The sequence below is a fragment of the Pelodiscus sinensis genome, chromosome 5 (genome assembly GCF_052426305.1).
Source record: "Pelodiscus sinensis isolate ZL-2025 chromosome 5, ASM5242630v1, whole genome shotgun sequence".
Taxonomy (NCBI): domain Eukaryota; kingdom Metazoa; phylum Chordata; order Testudines; family Trionychidae; genus Pelodiscus; species Pelodiscus sinensis.
This window is the reverse complement of record NC_143056.1, coordinates 112,522,886-112,549,167: the sequence shown is the minus strand read 5'-3', so window position 1 is coordinate 112,549,167 and position 26,282 is coordinate 112,522,886. Positions and strand designations below refer to the sequence as shown.

Below are 26,282 nucleotides of genomic sequence, written 5' to 3'. Positions count from 1 at the left end.
ATTCATGTTCTACTTGGAGCAGGTCTTCAGTACATGGCCACCAGCACCTTGTCTGTAGCATTATTGCCATTGGTTCTGAATCAACAATAATGGGGGGGGGGGGGGGGAATATTAGCAGATGACCAAAATGTTATGAGTAAGGCCAGGCATGTATTATTGCGTCAGATTACTGTTGAGAACATTTTCTTTGTGGCCATAAAAAAGGCTAGAGAGGAGCTTGGATAGAAGAATCTGAATAGAATAGAGATTTAACTGCAGAAAGCTTGGATGCTTGAGTACAATTCTGTTCCAAAGAATGGATTCTCAAATCAGTTTTCCAACTGTGAAACTGCAGAGTGTGTGGGATTCTAGAATAGTACATCAGAGGGAGGATGTAATGGAGGAAATGGTGACTAGTGAGAACTTTGTTTATAATACTTAGTAGAACATGGGTTTTCAGAAGGCCTTTAAGTGAGAGGGGGTGACATGCTGTGTTACAATCATAAGGGTGGCAAGGAAGCACCCACTGCCTGGGAGTGAGTGAAACACAAGAGGAGCAGTAGTGTGTGGAACCAAAGAAAAAGTTAAAATTTGTGTTTGTCAAGCAGAGCTGATGTAACCCCCTCTTTCTTTCCTGGATTACTCGGGAGCAGGCCACACTCACCTGTGTGCCTGATTTTTTTCCTTTAATAATAAAGGATATCCTGAGTACCTAGTGGTGATGTTGTATAGTTGCAGGGTTCCCTATCCACCCCTTTGCTGCAGCCCCTTGCTCCTAAAGGAATACACAGTGGTGGTGCCTCCACCTGGCTGGCGCTTGTCACGAGAATCACAGGTCCAATGATGCATACCCAAGGGGGGAAGGACAGAACCAGGTGGACAGTGTTATCAAATACAAAATATTTATTTATGACAGTGGTGAATTTATAGTATTTATTCTAAGATTTTTAATAGACCGTGTTAATAATGAATTTACAGGCAGTCCCCGGGTTACGTACAAGATAGGGACTGTAGGTTTGTTCTTAAGTTGAATCTGTATGTAAGTCGGAACTGGCGTCCAGATTCAGACACTGCTGAAACTGACCGCCAGTTCTGACTTACATACAGAATCAACTTAAGAACCCCAGGCGTCCCCAAGTCAGCTGCTGCTGAAACTGATCAGCAGCTGATTCCAGGAAGCCCGGGGCAGAGCAACTCTGCCTGGGGCTTCCTGTAGTCAGCGCTGGTCAGTTTCAGCAGAAGCTGACTTGGGGACGCCTGGGGCAGAGCAGCTGGGGTGCTGCTGGGTTGCTCCAGTAGCGCCGCTCCTCCGGTGCTACTGGACCAACCCAGCAGCACCCCATCTGCTCTGCCCCAGGCGTCCTGATTCAGCAGCTGCTGAAACTGACCAGCAGTGGCTGAATCAGGACCTGGGGCAGAGCAGCTGGGGTGCTGCCGGGTTGGTCCAGTAGTGCCCAGAGCGGGCGCTGCAGGACCAATCGGCAGTGCCCCAGCTGCTCTGCCCCAGAGTCCGAAACAAAAGCCTGGTCTGCTGGGGGGGGGGGGGAGCACACTAGCTGCGCCCCCCCCCCCACAGCAGACCAGGGACACGGGGAGCAGAGCCGCAGCGGCAGCGGGGTGCTGCGCCTCTGAGGCTTTGCTCTGGCAAAGCCTCAGAAGCGCGGGAACCCACCCGATGCCCCTGGTCTGCTGGAGACGGTCTCCAGCAGACCAGGGGCACCGGAGCAGCTTACGAACGGGGCTTTCTCGCCCCGACCTCCGGGGCGAGAGAGCCCCGTTCGTAAGTGCGGATCCGACGTAAGTCGGGGACTGCCTGTACAGTATTTATTATATTTATTCTATGATTTCTAGTTAAACGTGTCAGAGATATAAGGATGGGAATGGCAAGGGGAATAGTCTCTAGTCTAAATATTCAGCTATACTAATTAAATAACAGTGATAACTACAAACTCTATGTACTACCCAAAACAACTACAACACTAAGCTTATACAACCAGAAAAAATCAAATCATACATACCAACTTACACAGCACACGGAACATTTCACAGATATCGGTTCAGGAGCGAAGGCCTTGGTTATGCCCGAGAGTCGGGGGAGGTGGCTGGTCGGTTGATCAGGCCGGCAGCTCTTTGAAATATACGAGAAGGCACACGCACGGTGGTACGTGTGTTGCAAAGACCTCCTAGAATGAACTGTGCGATGGGTATTTATCCCCAAATCTGCACATCGCTTTCCCGTGCTTGCGTATTACCATATATGGCCCAATGGTCACCAAGTGGGGGGGTCTGTGTCCCAGGGGTTGGGCTGAAACTCTGCAGGTAAGCCCCGCAGGTCTCATGCCAAGGTGATGGGTGGGAGAGTCTGAGGCTATTTTTCCCCTTTTCACACCTTCCCTTTTTCTAAAGGCAATGGTATGCAGGAAGCGTGTGGCCGGTTTCTCCCAAGGAGTACTGCAGCCCACTATAGCAAGAGCGGCCTGGTCAAACTTTTTTATTGGGGGGGCAGTTTCTTTTCTCTAACAGCGCTGTATATACTCAATGGTGTGCCTTGGGAGTCTCCAAGAATAAACTTATTCCAGTAATAATCTGGACCTAACTTCAAGACAACAATTATAAATAATATACATATGATTGAATAAATTAGAATGAACATACCTTTATTTAACCACTTAAAAAAATAGGGTTTAACAGAATAAAATTAATAAAATCAATTAAAGTACACAAATAAATGAAACGTATCTATCTGTCATTTACACTGCCACCATTTATCCCACCCCAGAGGGTGCAGTTCTGTGAATCTGAGTCCCAGACACTTGTTTTTATGGGTGTGCTAAGAAGGTCTGAAGCTAAGTGGAGACAGCACTGTGCAGGTCGTGTGTGTGTCATTGTAGAGAAACTAAGTGAATGCTTTGCTCTTCATAGCTGAAGATGTTAGGGAGATTCCCAAGCCTGAGCCATTCTTTTAGATGTCAAATCTAAAGAATTATCCCTGATTGAGGTGTCATTAGAGGAGGTTTTGGAACATGATCGTTAACATCCCTATTAGGCACTATGATAATTAAGAACAAAACAACCATAGAGACTTTAATCCCCAAACCTCCAAAAACATATTTGACATTTATCTTCAAGAAATTTGCATTTTGTGTATCAAGGCATTACTTTAAAGTTGGAAAATGGGCCTATGTGTTGTCATCACTGTTTAGTGCTGGAATATTTAGAACCTAATAGGTGTTCAGATTGCTGATAGCTGTAAAGTTTATCTTACAGAATGTCAGATGACAATGTACACTGTGCTTGAATATATTGTTGTGCACCGTCACTGAAGTGGATGTCTATAAATAACAGGTTAAATGAAATTGTGATCTATACCTCATTTTGGGACAGGAAATTGCTGTCCAGCTGTGCTTAAGTAGATCAAGAATGCTAAGTGTAGCATGAGCAGATTGTCTGATTTCCTCTGCTTGAAGTAATAGGATTTCTCTGTAGAAAAACATCCTTGTGGTTCCAGATAAGAAATTAATTGTGATTTGAGGAGTTGTTTCAATTTTAGAAGTGGCATTTTTTCAAAATGTTAAACCTTAATTATAAATTCACTCCTAATATTTGCACTAGTGACATTGCTATTAAATGTTGTATGCTGTGTTACAACATATTATATTCTATAGGCCTATCAAAACCAGAAAATTGTAACTTAGGGAATATGTTGCTCCTGCCTTGTTGCTTTTTGTGTAACAGATGAAATGTTACCTTACCTCACAGTTTCCTCACAACTTTAATACTGATATAGCTTTTAAAATGACTTTCTAATAATTTTAATAAAATGATTTACTAGGAGATCATATTGAATAGACAAGTGTCTTAATGTCTGATGCAAGCGTTTTGTATTGCTTGGCAGGAATACTCAGTTTGGAGCCATGAAAATGAAGGTTGCATAATAGTTGGCAGATGTATAGCCTACTAAATCCAATCAAATAGCATCACTCTTGCTGTCAATAAATGTATTCACTTTGATTGCTAAAGACAGATTAATTCAGCTCTGTCAGCTGGAGTAAAAAGAGCAATATAATTTTTGGATGTCGTTCAGTGTGACGTGCTTTCATATGCTGTTTTTGGGCTATATCTGTCTTTTTGTCCTTTGGGCTCCTAATGGAGAATAGGGCCTCCACAGTCATTCTCCATCTCTTTGGGCTATAGCAGAAACAAAACACATTATTTGGGTCTTCTGTGTTCCTTCCTCTTAGATAGTAACATGCAGCTCAATATTCCTTTCTCCTTTTTGAGTGGAAAGGAGCAAAAAACCTGCAGTCTTGAAGTAGAGGATCCATTTGATCCATCCTTCCTCTGACCCCACAGAAATCCTTATCTGAGTGGTTCACCTGACTTAGATTTTGTGGGTGGAGACTGGGGTCAGAGGAGGCATAGTTTCAGCCCATAGTTTGAGCCCATCAGTTATTAGGGAACTGAGAGTGTAGTCATTTAAATGGATAACCTATAAGCTTGGGTTACCCAAATGGTTACACGTGGCTCCCAGTCTAGCTACCAGAGAGCTAGTACTCAGTGAGAGCCAGCTTTAAAGCTGGCATCTGGCTGCAGAAGAGCAGCCTGCCACTCTGTGCTGCTGCCTCTGTATCAGAGGAAACAATGTGGGGCAGCAGGCAACTCCCCAGGAGCAAAGTGGGAGGTGGCTGCCACCCTGTGCTGCTGCCTCTGATACAGAAACAGCAGCATGGGATGGCAGTCAGTGTGCCCCAGGAGTTGGATTAATAGTTGACTCCTGGCATACACTGCTGCTTTGTGTGTAACTGGTGAAATTTTCAGCAGTTACACACTTTCCAAATCATACTTTTTAACTCTGAAGTTGCCCTCAGATGACCCTGCTCCTACTTCTTCACTGTCTTTTTTTTGGGGTGGGAATGTGTGTGGGTTCCCCCCCCCCCTTGGAAGATTGGAAGTGGGGTGACCATAAAAAGTTAGAACTGGGTTGTGGGATGGCAGCTGATATAACTCCTGGAAGTGGAGCAAGGAAACAAAGAAACCAGTCAGGTATTGGTCTTGTATTTTTAATCAGACTTGATGGTTATAGCGATTTGTAAATAGAACTGTATCATTGTCCATTGGTTGTATTTCTATATTATCCCCATCACCTGTGAAGGATACATCAAATACAACCCAGACATATGTTGACATAATTGATACTAATATATAGAAAGGATGTAAAGAAGTAGTTGACGATCTGATTAACTGGTAAGCCTAGGCTTATTGGTTAATTTTGTCAACTACTCACATTTCCTCCTCTCTTACTGCCTCTGTTTCAGATGCTGCAAGGAGGAGCTGGTGGGGGAGGAGGGGAAGAGGAGGTAGCAGGCTTAAAAGGCAGCAGCACGGGTGGGGGGGGAGAGCAGCCTCTCTCCACAGGGAATTCGGACCCCCTGCAGACAGGGGTTGCTGTTGGAGCAGCTTCTGTCCACAGGTCACTGCAGACAGGGTGCTTCGTGGCAGCGCAGGGAGGCAAGGGTTTCCCAGGGAGTGGGGCTGGAGCACACTGGCTGTTGGCCTCATGTGTGGGAACTTTAGAATAGTTGAGCAACTGCTAAGAATTCATATGGCTATTGTATTACCCACTAAGTAACATCCCTAATACATAGATAGAGGTAGTTCAACTTCAGATTGCAGGGGAAAATTAGCAAAGTGGAAAAGGGTAATTGTCAGATATTTTTCAAATAAAATATTGCAAACAAGCAAATTAAAAAAAATCAGGAAGTATTTGACCTATGCCATTTAAGTATTTGGATGGAGGATTATGCTCTTGAAGGCGAACAGGTGAACTACCTAGCTTAGAACTACATTTTAATGGTGTTGACTGCAGTATATTGCAATAGCTGAAATCAGAGCAACGATTTTGAGTCTTTCGAGGTTACTTCAGCACTCCGGAGACACGATTGAAACCAGTTACACCTAGATATTCGCTGGGCCCAGACCTTCCAATGAATTTCTGTCCTCATAAAGATCTTTCCTGAATTTGTAACACAAGATCAGTAACAATGTGTGTATTTCTCCTTTCTCTTGTCCCTAGGGTTTGAATTTAAATGTAATGCTGCTGTGCTTTGCAAATGTTGCAGAAGTTTAACTAGTTACTCTGAATTGTCTTCTGAATTTGATAAACTACAGTTTCAGGCATTTTTGCTCTGGTATTTAAGAAATTTTGGCAGATGTTGTACGGTCCACATTCACAACCAAATTACACAGCTTGTTTTGTATTAGCTGAAATTGAGAGCATTAGCTGTGATACATTAATCACATGTCTTTAACATTAAAATGCTGGCGCACATGAAATCAAGTCCTGTTATATCTATATCAGTCCTAGCAAGTGCATTTGTTTTTAATCAATTATAAAATTGCAGTCCATTTATAGCCAGTGATACAGAATCTGAGAACAGATTTAGACATTTGGCTTGGCTTTCTAAATGCTCTAAGGACAAGCCTTAAATGTTATGATCAAACTGAGCATGTGTGCAATGACAGAATGTCTGCTTGGTAAAAATAAAACTAAAAACTGATTTTCACTAATCTACTTCTAACTACTGAATCCGATCCTTCCTTGATTATCCGATGTCTTCTGTCAATGAAAGTACAAGCAGTCCCCGAGTACAGGCCCCCCCCCCCCCCCAGCAGACCAGGGAAACAGGGAGCAAAGCCTCAGAGGACGCTGGCAGCGGGACAGCCGTGGCGCGTCTGGGCTGTCACGCTGCCCGCGTGCTCCGCAGCTTTGCTCCCCATCTCCCTGGTCTGCTGGGGGGAGCCCACCTCCAGCAGACCAGGGAGACACGGAGCAAAGCCGCGGAGGATGCGGGCGGGACCGCGGCTCGTCTCGGCGGTCCCGCCACCCGCGTCTCCCTGGTCTGCTGGGGGGGGGGGGCTCAGCTAGTGCGCGCCCCCCCCCCCCTCCCAGCAGACCAGGCTTTTCTCGCCGACGATGCCTGGGGTAGAGCAGCTACCGGCTTCCCCGAGGCATTGCAAAGCCGCGGGGGAGCTCGGGCAGCAGGGCAGCCAAGGCACGCCTGGGCTGCCCCGCTGCCCGAGCCCCTCCGCGGCTTTGCTCCACGTCTTCCTGGTCTGCAGACCAGGGAGACGCGGAGAAAGCCCCGGAATACATGGGCGTCAGGACCGCGAGGTCCCGCAGTCCGTGTCCTCCGGGGCGAGCCCCGTTCGTAACTGTGGATCCGACGTAAGTCAGGGACTGCCTGTAGTCAACTACCCAGTAAACCTAGGCTTATCAGGTAGTTGAGTCAAGTACTCTCATTCTTCCCCTCCCTTTTGCCATTCTCCCTTCCCCCTGTTGCCTCTAATATAAATCAGGAGCCGGTGCTGGGGGGGTGATAGCTTAAAAGCTTGTTCCCCCCAGGACTGTCTCCGTGGTGCTGCTTTGCCCCCGCTATCAGAGGCAGCAGTGTGGAGGGGTCAAAGGAGGTTGCTTTAGTAGCATCCCTATCCATGGTGGGTCTCAGTTTCCCACAAGCCTTGCTCGTGCTGTGTCCAGGAGCTACCCCCGCTGCAGCTCTGAAGGTAAATGTAGCTGTGCTGCCTGCATGCCTGACTCTTACTACATTTAAATTGCAGAGCTGCAGTGGAGGTAATTCCTTCTAAGCCGCTTCCCTTATTCACTAATTGTGTGGTTGATACAATTTGTATCGACTACATGATTACCCAGTTACTCACCTCTTAACATCTTTGGTCTGAATAGGAATGAACACAAAGGAACAATATTCCTGCACTAGTACATTAATGGGTGTTGAGGGCAAATTAGTTTTTGAGTTCAACCTAAACTCTCTCTGAAAGAAATAGCTACAGGTTCTATAAGGTTTGGAGGCAGCCAAATACAAATTTTAAATCTCGGCTTTCAATTCTATTGTGGTTTAAACCCAGCTCAGTATGTTAATCTGTTGACCTGCACCTTGCATATCTATGCACAGTGCATGTGAAGCCCTACTGTTTCAGAATAGCAGTATATTGTATTCATTTTTCACTCACTTTCCACTGGAATATACAGCTATGTAAGGTGCAAAGCAGTGGGGAACTGACCCAAGTATTTTTGTAGCATGTGTTTTTTATAGAGTAAGGGTCTAAAATTCTTGGGCCATGGTCATTCTCACCTGAAGCAATTCCACAATTTGGCCTGAGAGTCTTGGCGAGGGAGGGGATGGGGGGAAGGAAGGCTGTCTGTTACCATCCCTAAGTCCTTTCCTGCCATTGCGCTACCCTCTCCCCCATGGCATCATGTCCCCTAAGGATGTGGCTTTAGGGATCACTGGGGTGGGAGCCAGGCACTACGTGTCAACAGTTGTCAAGCCCCCTGCACTTTCTGTGGCAAAACCTATCGTTTTGTCCACCATTTTATATTAAGCCTACAGGGTCAAAGAGGACTGGACACCTGGGCTATCTGCATCTGTGACTTGGACTTTCTTCTCTTTACCCATCAGCTCTTACAATAAACAAGCTGGTATTTGTGCTTAGCGATGCTTTGCTTGGGTTAAAGTTATTAAAATGTGGTTTGCCTATGTGTTATGACTTAGTTTTTCAACTAAAAAGATATGAATTTGCTTTTATAAGGTTTATAAGCTTTAACATGTGCATGAAACTAAGATGATTAGTGATAGGCATAACTAACTTCTTTGTTTTGGGGAATGAAAATTGGTTTCAAGGATTATAGAACATAGATTCTTTGTTGGAGATAAAGAAAGACATTCTTTTTTTCCATATGGATTTTTGCTCTATATCACTCTCCTTTCCTCCACAGAAGTAATTATGAATGTAAGAAGATTAATCCCATAAAGAGCTGTTAATATATAGATGTGAAACCAATTATTGATTTACAGACTTTTCATTGACAAGTAATGGAAATGTTATACAGTAAACTTCCAATAATCTGGCACCTTTAGGATCGGGGGTGTGTGTGTGCTGGATTATCAGATATGCCGGAGTACTGGAAGGGGGGCTATGAAGGGTCTGGTGGGGAGTGGAGTCGGCGGGGAACTGTGCAGCGTGGGAGAGGGCGGCGCTGCGGGACCAACCCGGCAGCACCCCAGCTGCTCTGCCCCCGGCTTCCCCAAGTCAGCCACTGGTCAGTTTCAGCAGCAGCGGACTTGGGGAAGCCAGGGACAGAGCAGCTCCCAATTGTCTGGCTGGCTGGAGCACTTCCGGGTTCCAGTTGGTGCCGGACTATCAGGAGAGCGGACCACTGGATGCCAGACAATTGGAGTTTGTAGTGTTTGTATGTAGTGTTTGCAAGTTGTCTGCAATACTTGTTTATTTATGAAGTACTCTTTTATGTTAATCTCAATTCAAAAGTAAGTCAACTGTAAGTTCTGAGTCAGGGACAACCTTGTATGTACAATGTTTCCATACATTTGCAGACTCTACAGCAATTATAAATAATTGATGTTCCTCACCAAAACTAGTCTTCCAGGGGTGCTGCCTTGGGAGCCAAAGATGATACGTGTTCTCAGTCCTTAACTGAAGATTGAGGGTATATAGAATCTTTGATTTCTTTTCTCCAGAATGTTAGTCATTGAGGATACATAGATGTAATAAAAGCCAAAAGCAGAGTTGTAAACAACTGCATTAAAAATCTCTTCCTGTTTCCTCCATTACCTGAAGAAGGCTCAGCATGCACTCTTCTGGCTTATGATTTTATTGCAGTAGTTGTCATCTGGACTCCCCTTATATGGAAAATTGACTACTGATTTAACTTTTTTTTTTAAACAAAAAAATTCATGTAAACTTTGTATATCATAAAGAACCAAAACAAGAAAAGTCCAATTTTTGTTTCTCTCTGCAGATTGTTATATAGTTTATTAAGGTGCTTATTGCTCTTCATGTAGAGGACATGTTTTACATGAACTTCACTCATGTTTTGTATAACCAGTCTGCAGAAACTCATTATTTATTATTTTTATCTTGCCATATAACATGCATACTAGCTCAGCAGCTCTTGGTGAAAGGTTTTTAGCTCTTAGTCAGCAGCAAGTTTCCCGTGTGTAACAGCCATGGAGGAATAAGGTATATTATGTTGAATACTGAAAATTCAGACACAAGACTAGCGTCCTCTTGGCAGTCTACTGTACAATAATGATGTTTTTAAAATTTTCATTTTATTAATTAGTGCTGGGAAGCAGTGTCTAATAGTTTGACGTGGGATTGTGGATCAAACTGCCATGCCACTGATTCTCTTTGGCCTGGACAGTCATTTAGTGTATCTACCTTCATTTATGTAATGAGGAATAATGTCTACATATTTTATATTGCGCTTATAGGAATTGAATATAAATATATCTTGTAACTAGGTATGTTGCTATATGTAACAAAGCATTTTCTAAATGCTTAAAAGTAAGATGAAACTCTTCCAAAGGATGTGAAATCTTTCATGAGTTTAGCATTGCTAATGATGATATATCTGACGTATGGTATCCTGTGATCATCCATTTGATGTGTCCTTATTGCCTGGTTAAACTTACTGGTGGTAAACTGGAGGAGTTTCTTTTGGAGTGTGCATCAGGAGCACCATCTATTTTTGGTACACAGGGTCCCTCAGTACACTTGTGAGGCAGGGAACTTTTCCCCATCTTACAGATGGCAAACGAAGGCACAAAGAGTATATGACTTGTCTAAAGTATCTCGGATTTCCTGATTTGAAACACAGTCTAAGTTTTTGCCCAACTACTCAACTATAGCATTGACTTCCAGTCAAAACATGACTGCTCTTAACATAACATAGAACTGATTAGAAATCTAGAAAATATGGTCTGTTGAAATGTAAATCTTTTAATTTACATTTTATAGTGTAAACTGTTTTTATGTACTTTGTATAATTTTGTGCATATCTAATGTTTTGGGGTTCTCTTTTCAGGTCTACTGAAACTATTCTCAAAGTCAAGGGCCAAAGATCATTAGGAAGAAGGGATCTTTAAATGTACGTCTGCTTTCACGTTATGGCTCAGCTATCCAGTAGCAATGGACTTAAACAGCGCTCATCTCCTTCTTTGGGAACTGCAAGGACAAAAGATGTGGACAAAGAAGAGGCATTGCAGATGGAAGCTGAGGCATTAGCTAAAATGCAAAAGGAAAGAGTGGTAATTGGTAATAAGCAAACTTCTGAATCTTCAAGCAGCACCAGACAAAAAGCACAAACTCATAATAAACTGGACCATGATCTCATGGCATTTCCAGAGTCTGTTGCCAAAAAAAGGGTGGAAGATAAACTAAGCACGGTTGATGTAGACAAAATGACTCCTGCTGAATTAGAGAAATTGCTGCTAGATGAAAGTTTTGAATCTAGTGACTTACCTGCATTACCAGCAACTCCTGTTCTGAGCCCATCATTTTCTTCACCGTTTTATATTAGGCCTACTGGTCAAAGAGGACTGTGGACACCTGGGCTACCTGGGCCTGTGACTTGCACTTTACCCCCTCCTTATCCATCAGCTTCTTATAGTAAACAAGCTGGCGTATTTCAGAATGGCTTCCACCTAAGCATGTCCACCTATCAATCTACAGAACCTGTTTATCTTAGTCTTCCAGGGCGGTCCCAGTACATTTCATACCCATTGGTGACTACTATTCCTTTCCATCCACGAGGAAGCCTGCCCATGTATCCTCCAACACTGACCCCAGAAATGGCAAAAGTATTTGACAAAATAGCCAGCACCTCAGAATTCTTGAAAAATGGGAAATCCAGCACTGACTTAGAGATGAGTGGTTTTAAGTCTGTAGTACCTAACCTGTCAACCTCAGAAAACTCCAGTGATATCAGTAAATTTGATTGGCTGGACTTGGATCCTCTAAGTAAACCAAAAGTGGATAATGTGGAGTTCTTGTGTAATGCAGAAGATGATGCAAAGGTGACATTGAGTACAGTTGCAGAAGATCCATGGGAGGCTGTTCTTCTAGAAGAAAAATTGCTAGTAACATGTCATTGTGAAAGAACAGTGAATGGGAAATCCACTTCTGGGGCAACTGTTACAAGAAGCCACTCTTTAAACATTCGAGCAACTCAGCTTGCAAAATTACAGGGCCAAACACCACAGGTATAATCTATAATTCTTGAAATGGCATTGCTAAACTTTCTAATACTGATTATAATATCTTGCAAGAGATTTAAATATAAATTTGCACCTATGTTGTTATCGGCAGGGATAAATCTTCAAATGAAACAGTAGTCACTGGATTGTTGTATATAATTTTGATGAATTTTGGAATAGTCAGGATCACTCTAAAGAGCAGTACTAACTCAGTCTAGTCAATTTTAAGTGCTATCTCCTGAGAAATATTCCTGGTTCATTGAAAAAACTGTGAAAAGCATTTGTTAACTTTGTGATCCCATCAGTAAAAGAAAGCGTGATTCTGGGTGTTTAAAGAAAAAGTTAGTTTATCTGTGGTGACTTGTAGTCCTTGGATTTTTTAATATTCCATACATTTATGAAGATTAATTTAATATGAGGGGCATCTGGTATATAAATGTTAATTTTTATTAACTCTATATATTAACAATACACATTAGGGATGTAAGTGAGTTGTAAGCAACTACTTGAGTAATCGACTATTCACATTTCCTCCCTCCCCCTGTTGCTACCTCTGTATCAGAGGCAGCGGGGGGAAGAAGCAAGAGCTGGTGCTGCCTCTCTCCCCATGCTGCTGCCTCTGATACTTTAAATGCAGAGCTGCAGCAGGGGAAGGTTCCAGACCCAGTGCAATCTGGGGCTGAGCCAGGCTGCTGGCCAGCTTGCTAAAAAAATGACTGTCCGAGTTAAGGGGGGAATGCATGTAATCTATAGCATTAACCGATAAGCTTTTGCTAATCAGTTAATTGACTACACTGTTACATCCCTATTAGGAAGGCACATGACTTCAATACAAAGAAATTGAAAAGCTGTTCATCTTTCAGAAAGGGCAGGATGCAGATACACAGAATAATGAATTGTGTAGAGAACATGTATAGGAAGCTTTTGTTATCCTTGCCCTATCTTATAACATCCGAAAGGTGGTAAATTCATAACTGACAAATGTTTCCCTACATTGTATAACTAGACTATGGAACTCATGATCACAGGATGCTGAAACCAAGATCTTCCCAAGATTTAGAAGGAACCAAATGTTTACAGGGACAAGAACAACCAAAGTTGTTAATATATAAAGAAAAATATTGGAAAAATATTGGAAATGATAGAAAACCTTATGCTTCAAGCCTTAAAACTGTTTTGTTAGGAATTATCATGAGCAGGGATGTAACAGTTTAAATGGTTAACGGATAAGCATAATCTTATTGGTTACCGTAAAGGTTACACACTGGCTCCTGGACCCACTCCTGGGGAGCCAGCTACCACCCTGCACCATGTAACAGCTAAGATTTTTCATGGTTACCTAATTAACTGCTTTTTAATATCCCTAATCATGATCCCTAATATATTGTGCTCAGTGTATGAGACAATGGTGTAGGGAGGAGGACATTAATGTGTGGATGAGATGATGGTATAGGGAGGAAGAGTTTAGTTTTATAAGGAACTGGCGAACCTTTTGGGATAGAGAGCGCCTATACAGGAAGGATGGACTGCACCTAAACCAAAGGGGATGCAGACTGCTGGCACTTAACATTAAAAAGGTTGCAGAGCAGTTTTTAAACTAAGAGATGGGGGAAAGCCGATTGGTGCAGAGGAGCACGTGGATTGGACAGAGACTTCTCTTAGAGGAGAGTCTATTGGTAGAGATTCTCTAGGTTTTAGTCAGAAGGAGAGAATGGAAGAGGATAAAGTATGGGCCAAATCAGACGAGAAACATTCACATATAAAAGAATGACACATCAGAAAAGGGCAGACAAATAATCAGTGACAAGTTTTTAAAGTGTTTGGACACAAGTGCTGGAAGTCTAAATAATAAGATGGGTGAACTAGAGTGCCTCGTATTGAAGGAGGATATTAGTATAAAAGGCATCACAGAAACCTGGTGAAACGAGGACAATCAATGGGGGACAATCGTACTGGAGTACAAAATATATGGGAAGGACAGAACAGGTTGTGTGGGTTGGGGATTGGCACTATATGTGAAAGAAAATGTAGAATCAAATGAAGTAAAAATCTTAAATGAATCAAAACGTTTCATAAAATCTCCATGGATAGTAATTCCATGCTCTACTAAGAATATAGCACTAGAGATAGATTATCAGCCACCTGACCAGGACAGTTATAGTGACTATGAAATGCTAAGGGAGATTAGAGAGGCTATCAAAATAAAAAACTCAATAATAGTAGGGGATTTCAGTTATCCCCATATTGACTGGGTACATGTCACTTCAGGATGAAATGCAAAGATAAAATGTCTCGATACTGCTTCTTGAAGCAGCTGGTACAGGAACCCACAAGGGAAGAGGCAATTCTCGATTTAGTCCTGAGTGAAGTGCAGGATCTGGTCCAAGAGGTAACTATAACAGGACCGCTGGGAAATAGTGACCATAATATAACAACATTTAACATTCCTGTGGTGGGAAGAACACCTCAGCAGCCCAACAGTGTGGCATTTAATTTCAGAAAGGGGATCTCTGCAAAAATTAGGAGGTTAAACAGAAATTAAAAGCTACAGTGACAAAAGTAAAATCCCTGCAAGCTGCATGGAAACTTTTCAAAGACACCATAATAGAGGCCCAACTTAAATGTATACTCCAAATTAAAAAACACAGTAAAAGAACTAAAAAAGAACCACTGTGGCTTAACAATTATGTGTAAGAAGCAGTGAGAGATAAAAAGGCATCTTTTAAAAAGTGGAAGTCAAATCCTAGTGACTAAAATAGAAAGGAGCATAAACACTGCCAAATTAAGTGTAAACATGTAATAAGAAAAGCCAAAAAGGAGTTGGAAGAACAGCTAGCCAAAAACTCAAAGTAATAAAATATTTAAGTACTTCAGAAGTAGTAAACTACCAGTGGGGCCCCTGGACGATTGAGATACAAAAAGATCCCTTAAAGACGATAAAGTCATTGCGGAGAAACTAAATGAATTATTTGCTTCAGTCTACACGGCTGAGGATGTTAGATTCCCAAATCCGAGCTGTCCTTTGTAGGTGACAAATCTGAAGAATTGTCACAGATTGAAGTGTCATTAGAGGAGGTTTTGGAATTGATAAACTTAACAGTAACAAGTCACTGGTGCCAGATGGCATTCACCTAAGAGTTCAACTCAAATTGAAATTGCAGAACAACTAACTATGGCTTGTAACCTGTCCTTTAAATCAGCTTCTGTACCCAATGACTGGAAGATAGCTAATGTAACACCAATATTTAAAAAGGGCTCTAGAGGCGATACTGGCCATTACAGACCAATTAATCTAACATAAGAACCGGGCAAATTAGTTGAAACAATAGTAAAGAATAAAATTGTCAGACACATAGAAGAACATAATTTGTTGGGCAAAAGTCAACATGGTTTCTGTAAAGGGAAATCATGTCTTACTAATCTATTAGAGTTCTTTGAAAGGGTCAACAGACATGGTGGACAACGGGGATCCAGTAGATATAGTATACTTAGATTTCCAGAAAGCCTTTGACAAGGTCCCTCACCAAAGGCTCTTATGTAAATTAAGTTGTCATGGGATAAGAGGGAAGATCCTTTCATGGATTGAAAACTGGTTAAAAGACCGGAAACAAAGGGTAGGAATAAATAGTAAATTTTCAGAATGGAGAGGAGTAACTAGTGGTGTTCCCCAAGGGTCAGTCCTGGGACCAATGCTATTCAACTTATTCATAAATGATCTGGAGAAAGGGTTAAATAGTGAGGTGGCAAAGTTTGCAGATTATACTAAACTACTCAAGATAGTTAAGACCAAAGCAGACTGTGAGGAACTTCAGAAAGATCTCACAAAACTAAGTGATTTGGCAACAAAATGTCAAATGAAATTTAGTGTGGATAAATGTAAAGTAATGCACATTGGGGAAAAATAATCCCAACTATACATACAATATGATGGGGACTCCTTTAGCTACAACTACTCACAAGCGAGATCTTGGAGTCATCGTGAATAGTTCTCTGAAGACGTCCACGCAGTGTGCAGCAGCAGTCAAAAAAGGCAAACAGGATGTTAGGAATCTTTAAAAAAAGGGATAGAGAATCAGACGGAGAATATCTTATTGCCTTTATATAAATCCATGGTACACCCGCATCTTGAATACCGCATACAAATATGGTCTCCTCATCTATATATATATATATATATATATATACATACATACACACACACACACACACACACACATATACACACACACACACACTGGCATTAGAAAAAGTTCAGAAAAGGGCAATTAAAATGATTAGGGTTTTGGAACAGGTCCCATATGAAGAGAGATTAAAGAGACTAGGACTTTTCATCTTAGAAAAGAGGAGACTAAGGGGGGATATGATAGAGGTATATAAAATCATGAGCGGTATGGCGAAACTGAATAAGGAAAAGTTATTTACTTATTCCCACAATATAAGAACTAGAGGCCACCAAATGAAATTAATGGGCAGCAGCTTTAAAACAAATAAAAGGAAGTTCTTCTTCACACAGCACACAGTCATCCTGTGGAACTCCTTGCCTGAAGAGGCTGTGATGTCTAGGACTATAACAAGGTTTTAAAAGGAGCTTAGAGAAATTCATGGAGGTTAAGTCCATTCATGGCTGTTAGGCAGGACGGGTAAGGAATGGTGTACCTTGCCTTTGTTTGTCAGCGGGTGGAGATGGATGGCAGGGGAGAGATTGCTTGATCATTACCTGTTTGGTTCACTCCCTCTGGGACACCTGGCATTGGCTACTGTCAGCAGACAGGATACTGGGCTGGATGGATCTTTGGTCTGACCCAGTATGGCTGTTCTTATGAGACCTACTTCCCATACCCCATCTGCCTACTGTGGGGTGTCTTGTAAGGACATAATAGTGTAAACAAATAAATGGTTAACCGATGATCCTGTGCTCATCAAGGAGACAGCAAAGTGTGTGTGTGTGGGGGGGGGGGGGGGGGAGGGTGACTCCATGGGAGTCGGTACTTGTGGGGAACCAGCTTAGATAATCATTATAAAGCAAATATATTTCTAAATATGCTCCATAAAATCTAAGCATTTGCTTATCGGATATTTTGACTAATCAGCTAATTGATATCCCCCCCCTTTGCCGTCTCTGAGATAGAGGCAGCAAAGCAGGGGGGAGGGAGAAGGGGTACTGCAAACAGCAGCACCGCACAGGTTTTGAAACCTGCTGTGGACTCTTGTGCATTTCAAAGAAGGCACTCCGTGTGCAGCCTGGGTGGTACACGGAGTTCCGCATTCCTCCTTTGAAATGTACAAGAGCCCCAGTAAGGGCTCTTGTACACTTTAAAGAAGGAATGCGGAAGTCCATTGACCAGTGTTTCTTGACCTTTCTTTTTTTTTTTTTTTAAATAAAGTACCCTTTAAAAAAAAAAAAAAAAAAAAGCTGAATTAATTTAGCTGAAGGGCTACAGTCTATTTTCGTCTCTAGTAACTATAGCTGCTTAAAACCAGTTCAGCTGAAGTTGTTGGTTTATATAGTCCCTTTTTGAGGTAGTAGGTAAACAGTTTAGTTTGTGATAAAATGTTTCCAAACTCAGTTTACAAAATAAACTGTTGATTAAAAAAAAGCCCCAGTACCTACAGTTTTCAGACACACACACTTTTTTTTTCTACGATTGCAACACATTTGTTTAAAACAACGTAACCATAGCCGGGCGGGTGATTGAAATTTTTGGATGCAAAAATAATAAAACGCTGTAAAACATAAAACAAAACAAAAGTTCAGTTTTCTCCAAATTTCAGTTGTGTTGACATATTCCCCTACCCACAGACTTCTCTTGAGTACTTGTACCGCTGATTGAGAAACACTACTAGTCAATTGTTTCTCTGCTAGTCAATTGTCAGCTAGTCAATTTAACCACATTTTAACATTCTTATATCAGATGTCATTCCAGCCATGCTATTATGATCTGTGATAAATCAGTTGTACTTGTGTGACGTAGTGGGGGGAACTGCTAACTCACTGGCTACTGTCTGTAGCACCACCAAGCAAGACAGGCGATGAGTCATTATGCAAAGAGGGTATCTCAACCTGTCTGACCAGCTACCCCCCATGGAGAAGAACAAAGGAAGGTGGAATGCTGTCCTGGCTGGGGGGGGCAGGGCTGGAGGAGAGTTAGTTTCTGTCTGGGAGCATGGAGGAAGCAGCCTTAGCAACAGGCTGGGGGATTTGGAAGCCGGACCCCTCCCCCCCATATCAAGGGGGCTGAGGCATCCTAGGCCTGCCCTGTAACCTGGTGACATCTGTGCTGTGCTGTATTCTGGAGAGGCAATAAACTCCCTCTGTTCTACCGGATGGTGGAGTCTGTTCGTGCCCTTTCGGGGATGCAGGAGGCGGGGGACCCCAACGCGCCGTCACAACTTGTAAATTGGATCAGTGTTTTGATATAAAATCTCCTAAGAGAACTTGTGGTGCTACAGGAAGTTTGACTCCTTTTATTTGCAGTTTTCTTTCAGCCATTACTGAACCAGTACTCAGAGTTTTAGCAATGCTTTGCTGGAGGAGGTGCCATCTTTTGGAGAATACATAAAATGAATGTTTTAATCACTGGTGATATTTTTTACATAGAAATGGACTTTTTATCCTAGTCAAACTTCCCCTTGTCACTACAGAACATCCCCCTACAGCTCCAGTGGGGGTAAGGTATTGTTTGCTACCTTAAACAGTTTGTATAGTGTTACACAAGTGGCAATGTTGCATCACAGGCATATCTGTATTTCAATATTGGAAGTGATTCCTGTGTACAGTACAGCTTGAATTGAAAGGTATTGTCTAAATGTAAGAATACTTTTTTAAAAAACTTTGGTTCTGGTAGAATCTTATTGGGTAGTGTTTCTCATAACATTTCCTTCTGTTCTTGGAGGATTAAGTGAAGCACTTGACCTTCTAAATCTATGCTGTGATATCCTTGACTTGAATTTAACTGTTTCCTGTCTTGCAGTTTGCGTGATATAAATTGAGCCTTTATCAAGAGTTAGCCTTCCTTTTAGTATGCTGACTTCCTGTTTCATTGTGTATGGCTTGGTGTTGTGTGGTGTTGACTTGACCACCTAACTTGTAGTCAACATGTAGTGGACATGCATCTGATGAAGTGGGTCTTTGCCCACGAAATCTTATGCTCTGATACAACTATTAGTCTATAAGGTGCCACAGGACTTTTCGTTGTTTTTGCAGATTCAGACTAACACGGCTACCCCTCTGTTTTTGTTCAGTTTAATTTAGCTGAAGGGCTACAGTCTATTTTCGTCTCTAGTAACTATAGCTGCTTAAAACCAGTTCAGCTGAAGTTGTTGGTTTATATAGTCCCTTTTTGAGGTAGTAGGTAAACAGTTTAGTTTGTGATAAAATGTTTCCAAACTCAGTTTACAAAATAAACTGTTGATTAAAAAAATATAAACAAAACTGCTATGGGCTTCTCTACATGGGACAGCAAAATGAATTAGAGGGGCATGAGTGTCCAACACACTAGTGAGTAAGAAATAACTGGTTTGTATGTATAGACACGGTTATCGTAAACTAAAAGTTCTCTAGTGCAAACTAACATAGTGTATAACATGTTTAGAAATTATAACCCTTTGGTACACATTGTTTCACCACACAGGCAAGCATTTTGACATACAATTTGGAGCATTAGAAACTTTTTGGGTTAGATCAGGCAAGTTTGGATCACTGCATCTCTACTCTGTATATATGTTAAGCTGCACATTTCAGTGTAGTATGAATTCATATGCTCAGTCAGGATTGAATGAGCAGCTGTTTCCAATTGAATAGATTAATTGGAAATGAGTGATTTCACTCAAGATGCAATATTTGAATATAAGTATGAAATTGACTTGCTGAAGATAAACTTAAAATTGTCCATAGTACAGGCAATTGAACTGTTTCTACATGTATTGCAGGCTTTTTCATGGTATCTTAAAACTTGAGTATGCAATGTGAAGCATGACACATTTTCAAATGAGCAATACTACATACAATGAAGACTTCATACTCTGCCTGTGTAAACTGTACCCAAGACTGATATAACTAGGCCAGAGATGCTTACTCCAATGCCAGGGTAATCTTCTAATTGTATAACAATGATTATACTATTTCCCATTCATGATAACAGAGAAAATTGGGTGTGTTTGAAGGAAGGATGATGGTGCTAGGATAGCCCCTTGCCACTTTTGGCTGCATTTCAATCCTCTAGGGTTGTTTGCAGTCAAGTTTAAGTTAGAGCAGCTCTTAGGCCAGGTCTACATTAATGAGTAAAGTTGAAACAAGATATGCAACTTCAGCTATATTAAGTATGTAGCTGCAGTTGACATACCTTGATTTGAATTTCCTCACCATTTCTGCAGCAGGAGGCTAACAGGAGCAAATGCTCCCGTTGGTGGCCAGTACTCCTGCGAGGAGAATGGGAAGACAATGGGGGTTTGGATCCACTAAATCAAACTCCAGAAATCAATAGTGGCAGTGTTGATTTTCCCTGGAGTGAAGATGGCCTTAACTATACCAGCGTAAACCTACTGCAGGATCAAGACAATATAAAGTTTTAAGTTGTTAGTTATGTGAATGCATTTATATCTTGACCTGCTTTCTATAAAGATCTGCCTTGCCCCAATCCTAAAGGCTTAAAAATGGCTTGGAAATTACATAATCAATGTAAGTAATTAAAAGCTAGCAGACAAAGCATTCAGTAAGACAGCTGAAAGATTGGCATCATGTGTACGCTTTTTCTGTCCCGTGGAAAGGTAACTGGAATGTTTGAAATTTCACTGAAGAGTATTAGTCATTACTTCTAGCTCCGATAGGACTGCCTCAATCCAGACATGTCAGAGATACCTCTACAGGCCATATCTCCTTTTGGTAATGTGAAGTTTGCTCTCTTGTGATATACGTGAGAGCTGTAGACACACATTCGCTTAGTATTTAATTGTGCTGGTCCAGCATATTCCTATGAACTTTGTATGTCTTAATAGCCACCAGATGGTAAGTTTGTCAAACCAACAATCTAGCAGTGAAAAGGTTAAGTTACTGCTTCTAGTTCCTTTCCTTTATTTGTTTTAATTACAAGTTGAAACTCTCTTAACCGGGATTCTATGGTCTAGCAACATCCATGGTCTGGCAAGATGTTGCAGGTCCAGAGATTCCTAGTAGGGGGCCAGTGGCATGGATCCCTGCAGGGTTGGCAGGGCAATGGGCTGCCCCCAGCGAGCTGATGTCAGGGCTGCCCAGTGCGCGGCAGCAGGGTTGGGAGACCTGGCGCATGGCTGCCCAGCAGGACCCAGGGCCACAGCATGGCACATGTGACTAGCCAATGGGGTTGGCACGGCAGTGGGGCCAGCAGGAAGTGGGGAGCTGGTCAGTGGACGGGCCAGTGGCAGGGGTCCAGAAATAACCTCCCCTGCTCCAGCAAAATATCCCATCCTGGACCAGTCAGGTCCTGAAGGTGCCAGGCCAGGGAGGTCCAATGTGTAGTGTATAGGAGAATGATACAGTCTACACGATGGCTCTATGTTTTGAGGTACTTTAGCAGTTTTCAGCTTAAAATTAATTGGAACTGTAACATAAATATCTTGCAAAAAAGTATCAAAGGAAAAATAAATGACTCCTCAAAACCATCCTAGCAGGTAAAGCTTTGAAAACTACCATGTTTAGTGGTAGTGTAACATGTCTGAAGTTTAATGTGTGTTCAAGTATTTCTTTAGATGTACCTTTCCAATGCTTGAAACATATACAAAAGTTACTAGCTGCCCTGGTGTGACCTTCCCTGCCTGCACCTCTTTCATAAGGCATCTCTTCCTCAAAAGCCTTGAAAAAGATGAGACTTATAGAATGGAAAAATCAAATGTGCTCTGTCTGGTCCTGAGTTCCTGGGTTGTGGAATTCCGTTGTGTGCACTGTTTCGAGCCCCCTCAAATTTAAATGAAGGCTCCGAGTTGGGCACTTTATGTGATTTTTGCCTACTTTTACTTTAGAAAGGGAAAGGCATTGTTTAAGGCAGTGGTTCTCACTATGTGTATGGCTTGTCACAACACAGTAAATGTGAGGGTGGAGGCTGTGGGGTGGCTTTGGATGGATCCTGCCCACTGCTCACACTACAGTGAGTTCCAATATTGTGAGACTAGCTGGACTTGATTGTCTGCTCTGGGCATTGTAACCTCCAGGATTGTAGTGCCACTAAGATTTGGCTCTGACCCACTAATTGGACCAGCTATGTGTGAGTGGAGTTGTGATCATGCTCTTGGAGTTAGTCATGATTGCTGGGCCAAATCTTAGTAGCACTGGAACACTGGAGATTGCAGTGCCTGGATCAAGGAAGTAAGCCCAGCCAGCCCCATAGGACAGGAGCTGCCACATGATCCTTTGAAACATTCTGGAGTTCTGATCAATGTGTTGAGAAACCCTGGGCTAAGATCCACAGTATCTTGTTAGGTGAAACTTCCAACTAGTTCTTTGGTTAAGTCCTTTGAATTTGGAGAATTAAATTCCCTTCAAGGGATCTCAGACACAAATAATCCTCCCACCCTTGCAAATCTTATTGTTTGGTTGGTGAGGGTGGCTGAAAACATCATGGTATGGGAATTGCATATATTAAAGAAGATTGAGGCCCTTGTGCTCCCACAGTATGCCAACAAATATGGAAGAAAGTGTTGAAGTCTGAATTGCTGAGGATTGCAGTCAGCCATTATTTATGGTCGGATTTCATATGAGTCATTTGAACTTTTTCCATCCCTGAGATCTAGTTTAATGACACCCACAATGCCCTTTAACATAGCTAGTCACCACAGGCTTCTCACTGTTACTCAAACCAGAAAGGATCCTGAAAAAGGGTAGCAGTCTTGTTTTATGCACCACATTGTATTCAGAAGATGCTCTATCATGAAGGAAAACTTTTGAATGCATCGACAGCTGACACACAGTATTAGGATCAGTAATTGGAAGTGACACCACAAAATCAAATTACCAGTACAGGCAGTCCCCGGGTTACGTCCAAGATAGGGACTGTAGGTTTGTTCTTAAGTTGAATTTGTATGTATGTCGGAACATGTACATATTGTAGGGGAAACTCTAGCCAAACATTTCTCCAGAGCTCAGTTTTATTCTCCCACACCTCGCTTCCCTCAGTCCTTTATTCTCAAGCTGAGGTGTCTGCTGAGAAAAGCCGCTCTGCGTCTCCCTGGTCTGCTGTGGGGGGGGGGGGGGGTGCTAGCTTCGCGTCTCCCTGGTCTGCTGGGGGGAAGCAGCCAGTGCGGGGTTGCCTCACCCCGTTTGTAAGTAGGGATCCGATGTAAGTCGGATCCATGTAACCCGGGGACTACCTGTACTTGATACAGAGAACCAAATCTCCCATCTTGTTGAAAACTGATAGCAAGGTGGTAATGGCTACTACAATAAATACTATAACCATACTTTTTACTCTGGGTGTCCCTAATTCAGAAACACCTGTGGACCCTGGCATGTGAAGGTGGAGGCAGCTCTGTGCGCTGCTGCTCCCTGTCCCTCTCAGCTAGGGGAAGGGCAGAACAGTGATTTGCTCTGCTGGATGCTATTCCCCACTGCTCCCATAGTGGAAGGGGGTGTGGTATATGGGAGCAGTTGGGGACATGGGGCTCCAGGTAGATTGCCATACTTCAATCCTCCTCACTCCTTCTCTGGCTTGGGAAAATCTTTAATCCTGTAGACCCTTTTTCTCCAGAGTTGCTGGATTAAAGAGGTTCAAGTGTATATGAAAAGCTGCATTCTCCATTAAAATAAAGCCAGTGGAGATGTGTGTATGTTGCAGTGCTCACTACAATAATACTTGTTTACAAGTATGGCTTGGCTTTGCAGTGGAACTTCTGGATGTTTTAGTTTGGGATTAACACACTAAATAATATGAGAAGTGTTTCATGTGGAGATAGCTGTTGAGCAAAAATTCCTTGCTGTATAATAGAACAGCATATTGCATCCACAGAAGCATAGATGCTTACACAGGCAATGCCTATACACACTGATAACAGTAACCCAATAGATTAGTCAGTTAAACAGGACTGGCCTATTTATTGGCACGTAACATTCACCATTGAATATCAATTGTGCACAAGATGTACACAGTGTTTATAGTGAGTGAAACATTCTAGTGCTATGGCATGACTGACAAAACCCTGTGGTTTAAATTGGAAGCAAAAGTATGATTATCATATTTGACCCAGTTATTTTAATGATGGCAGAAAGCTCTAAACCTAAAAATGTGTAATCCCAGTAAAATGGGTAATGTCAACATAATATATTTATACATAAAATAGAATTGTATTTAAATAGCTTTATCTGGCACAGCAAATGTACATTTTTACTGAGATAAACTTCAGGTTTTTGGACATCAAGTTAACTAATAGCAGCTGTCAAAATGTTTGCAAGTTATTACATGAATACAAAATATTGCACTGATTTCTGAAATAAACTCACTGTTATTTTATTCAGAACTTAATACCACGAAAAGATACTTGTAGTTTAGATCTTAAAAGGTTAGGATAGACATCATAAAATTAGAACTATCTATGATTACCATGAAGGATTAAACAGTAGTGTTTCAGCTTTTTTAAGAGTAACTATAGATATTCAACTTCTTCCCATTCTGTTGCCTGAAATATTGAGAGAGGAGGTGATGAGCAAACAGTCTTTTGTATTGCCATAAATAGTATGGTACTTATTTACTTTTGAGAGTGTGCCTGGTTAAGAGTTGGTCTTACTAGTACCGTCCTTAAATTCCTAGTGACCTATTTTACACCCGATCTTCCAACATTTCTATCACATAATCAAGAACTAGTATTAATAACTTAGATATTCACCTCACATCAGGCTGGAAGTGGTAATGCCATTGTAGCTAGCTTGAGAGCTGAACTTGTTTCAAAAAGGTTCAGAAGCCTAAATTAGTATGTCTTGCCTTTTTCGGTTCTATTAATGCTGCTTAACCAGTACAAAGAATACTTATATATCACCCTAAAATTTCCTGCTAGGAAGGCCAACGTACCTTTCTGCATCAAGGCTATCTCAGGTAAAGGAGAGTTATAGCATATTTCTTTAGTTGGGAACAGCCAAAGACTATCCTTCTGAGTAGACTGCTTTCCATTGGTTCAAGTTTAGAACATCCCCCAGATTGCTGGAACAGAGAATAAGAAATCTTTAATTGGTGGATTCTAAGCTCCTTTCTTCTTCCATGTGCTTGTTCTCCCTTCCTTCCCTCAGGCCTCTGTGGGAAAGAAACCATTCTTTGCTTCAGGTTGCTTTTAGTAGGCTCAGATATAACTCAAGCTTCTGTCATGCTCTTTCTAGGACAGTGCCATGGGGGAGCAGGCAATGGAGCCACCAGGTCTGTTGCTATTCTTTTTCCTCAAAGCCTGGCTTACCAGTTAATCATCTCAACTCCTTGCATTTCCCCCCCTTGCTGCCTGTGTTTCATGGGTAGCTGGTGTGGGGGGAGGAACTAGTGCTGGGGGAAGCAAGTTTAATAGCCGGTTCTCCCCAGCACCGGGTCTGCGGTGCCACCTGCTCCCCTACCTGTGCTGCTGCCTCTGTCTGAGGCAGCAGCATGGGGTGGTAGCAGGGGAGGCTACTTGAAGGAAGCCTCTGCCTGTGACAGCAGCCCTGTCTGTGGGGAGGGTCCGAGCCCCTCATGGACAGGGGCTGCTCTGCATCCCTACAGCACCCCACACTACTGCCTCTGATAGAGGCAACAGTGCGGGGTGACGGGGTTCCCCGGAGTGTCTGCCAGCTCTGCCCTTGGACTATCGAATAGTCAAGTAAGCAATAGGAATGAATGTGGTTACTTACCTATCAGTTAATTCAATAGCCATCATCCCTAACATGTGCCCAGTATGAAAATTATTGAACTGGGAAGTGACAGCAGTTACTCATAGGGTTGCCAGATGGTTTCCCAAAAAATATTGAACACACTAAAAAAACAAAAAACAAAACAAAACAGCGCAACAAGCATAAATATCAAACACACGTGCTAAACATTTGTCAAGCCAAAAAAAAACCAAACAACCCATCACAACTATGCTTAATACTGAATGGGAACTTTATTATAAACAATCAACAGACTATATCATATATTTTGACTACATGAACCTTCCAGCCACTTCCCTTGGCCCCGCCTCCCCAGCCACTCCCTTAACCCCCACCAGTCTTCCGTTGGGTGCCCAGCCGGAAAAGCAGAAAATACCAGACAT

At 42.3% G+C, this 26,282-nt stretch overlaps 1 protein-coding gene across 2 annotated transcripts in view; it reads left to right on the top strand.

Annotated features, from left to right (window-relative positions):
- The window catches only part of PIK3C2A (phosphatidylinositol-4-phosphate 3-kinase catalytic subunit type 2 alpha), a 113,361-nt gene that overhangs the window by 6,810 nt on the left and 80,269 nt on the right, over nucleotides 1–26,282 (top strand). For both annotated transcript variants that reach the window (XM_075928066.2, XM_075928065.2), the window contains exon 2: nucleotides 10,883–12,059. In XM_075928066.2, the coding sequence (XP_075784181.1) occupies nucleotides 10,944–12,059 (1,116 nt within the window). In that variant the 5' untranslated portion in view covers nucleotides 10,883–10,943. The remainder of the gene's footprint in view (nucleotides 1–10,882; nucleotides 12,060–26,282) is intronic.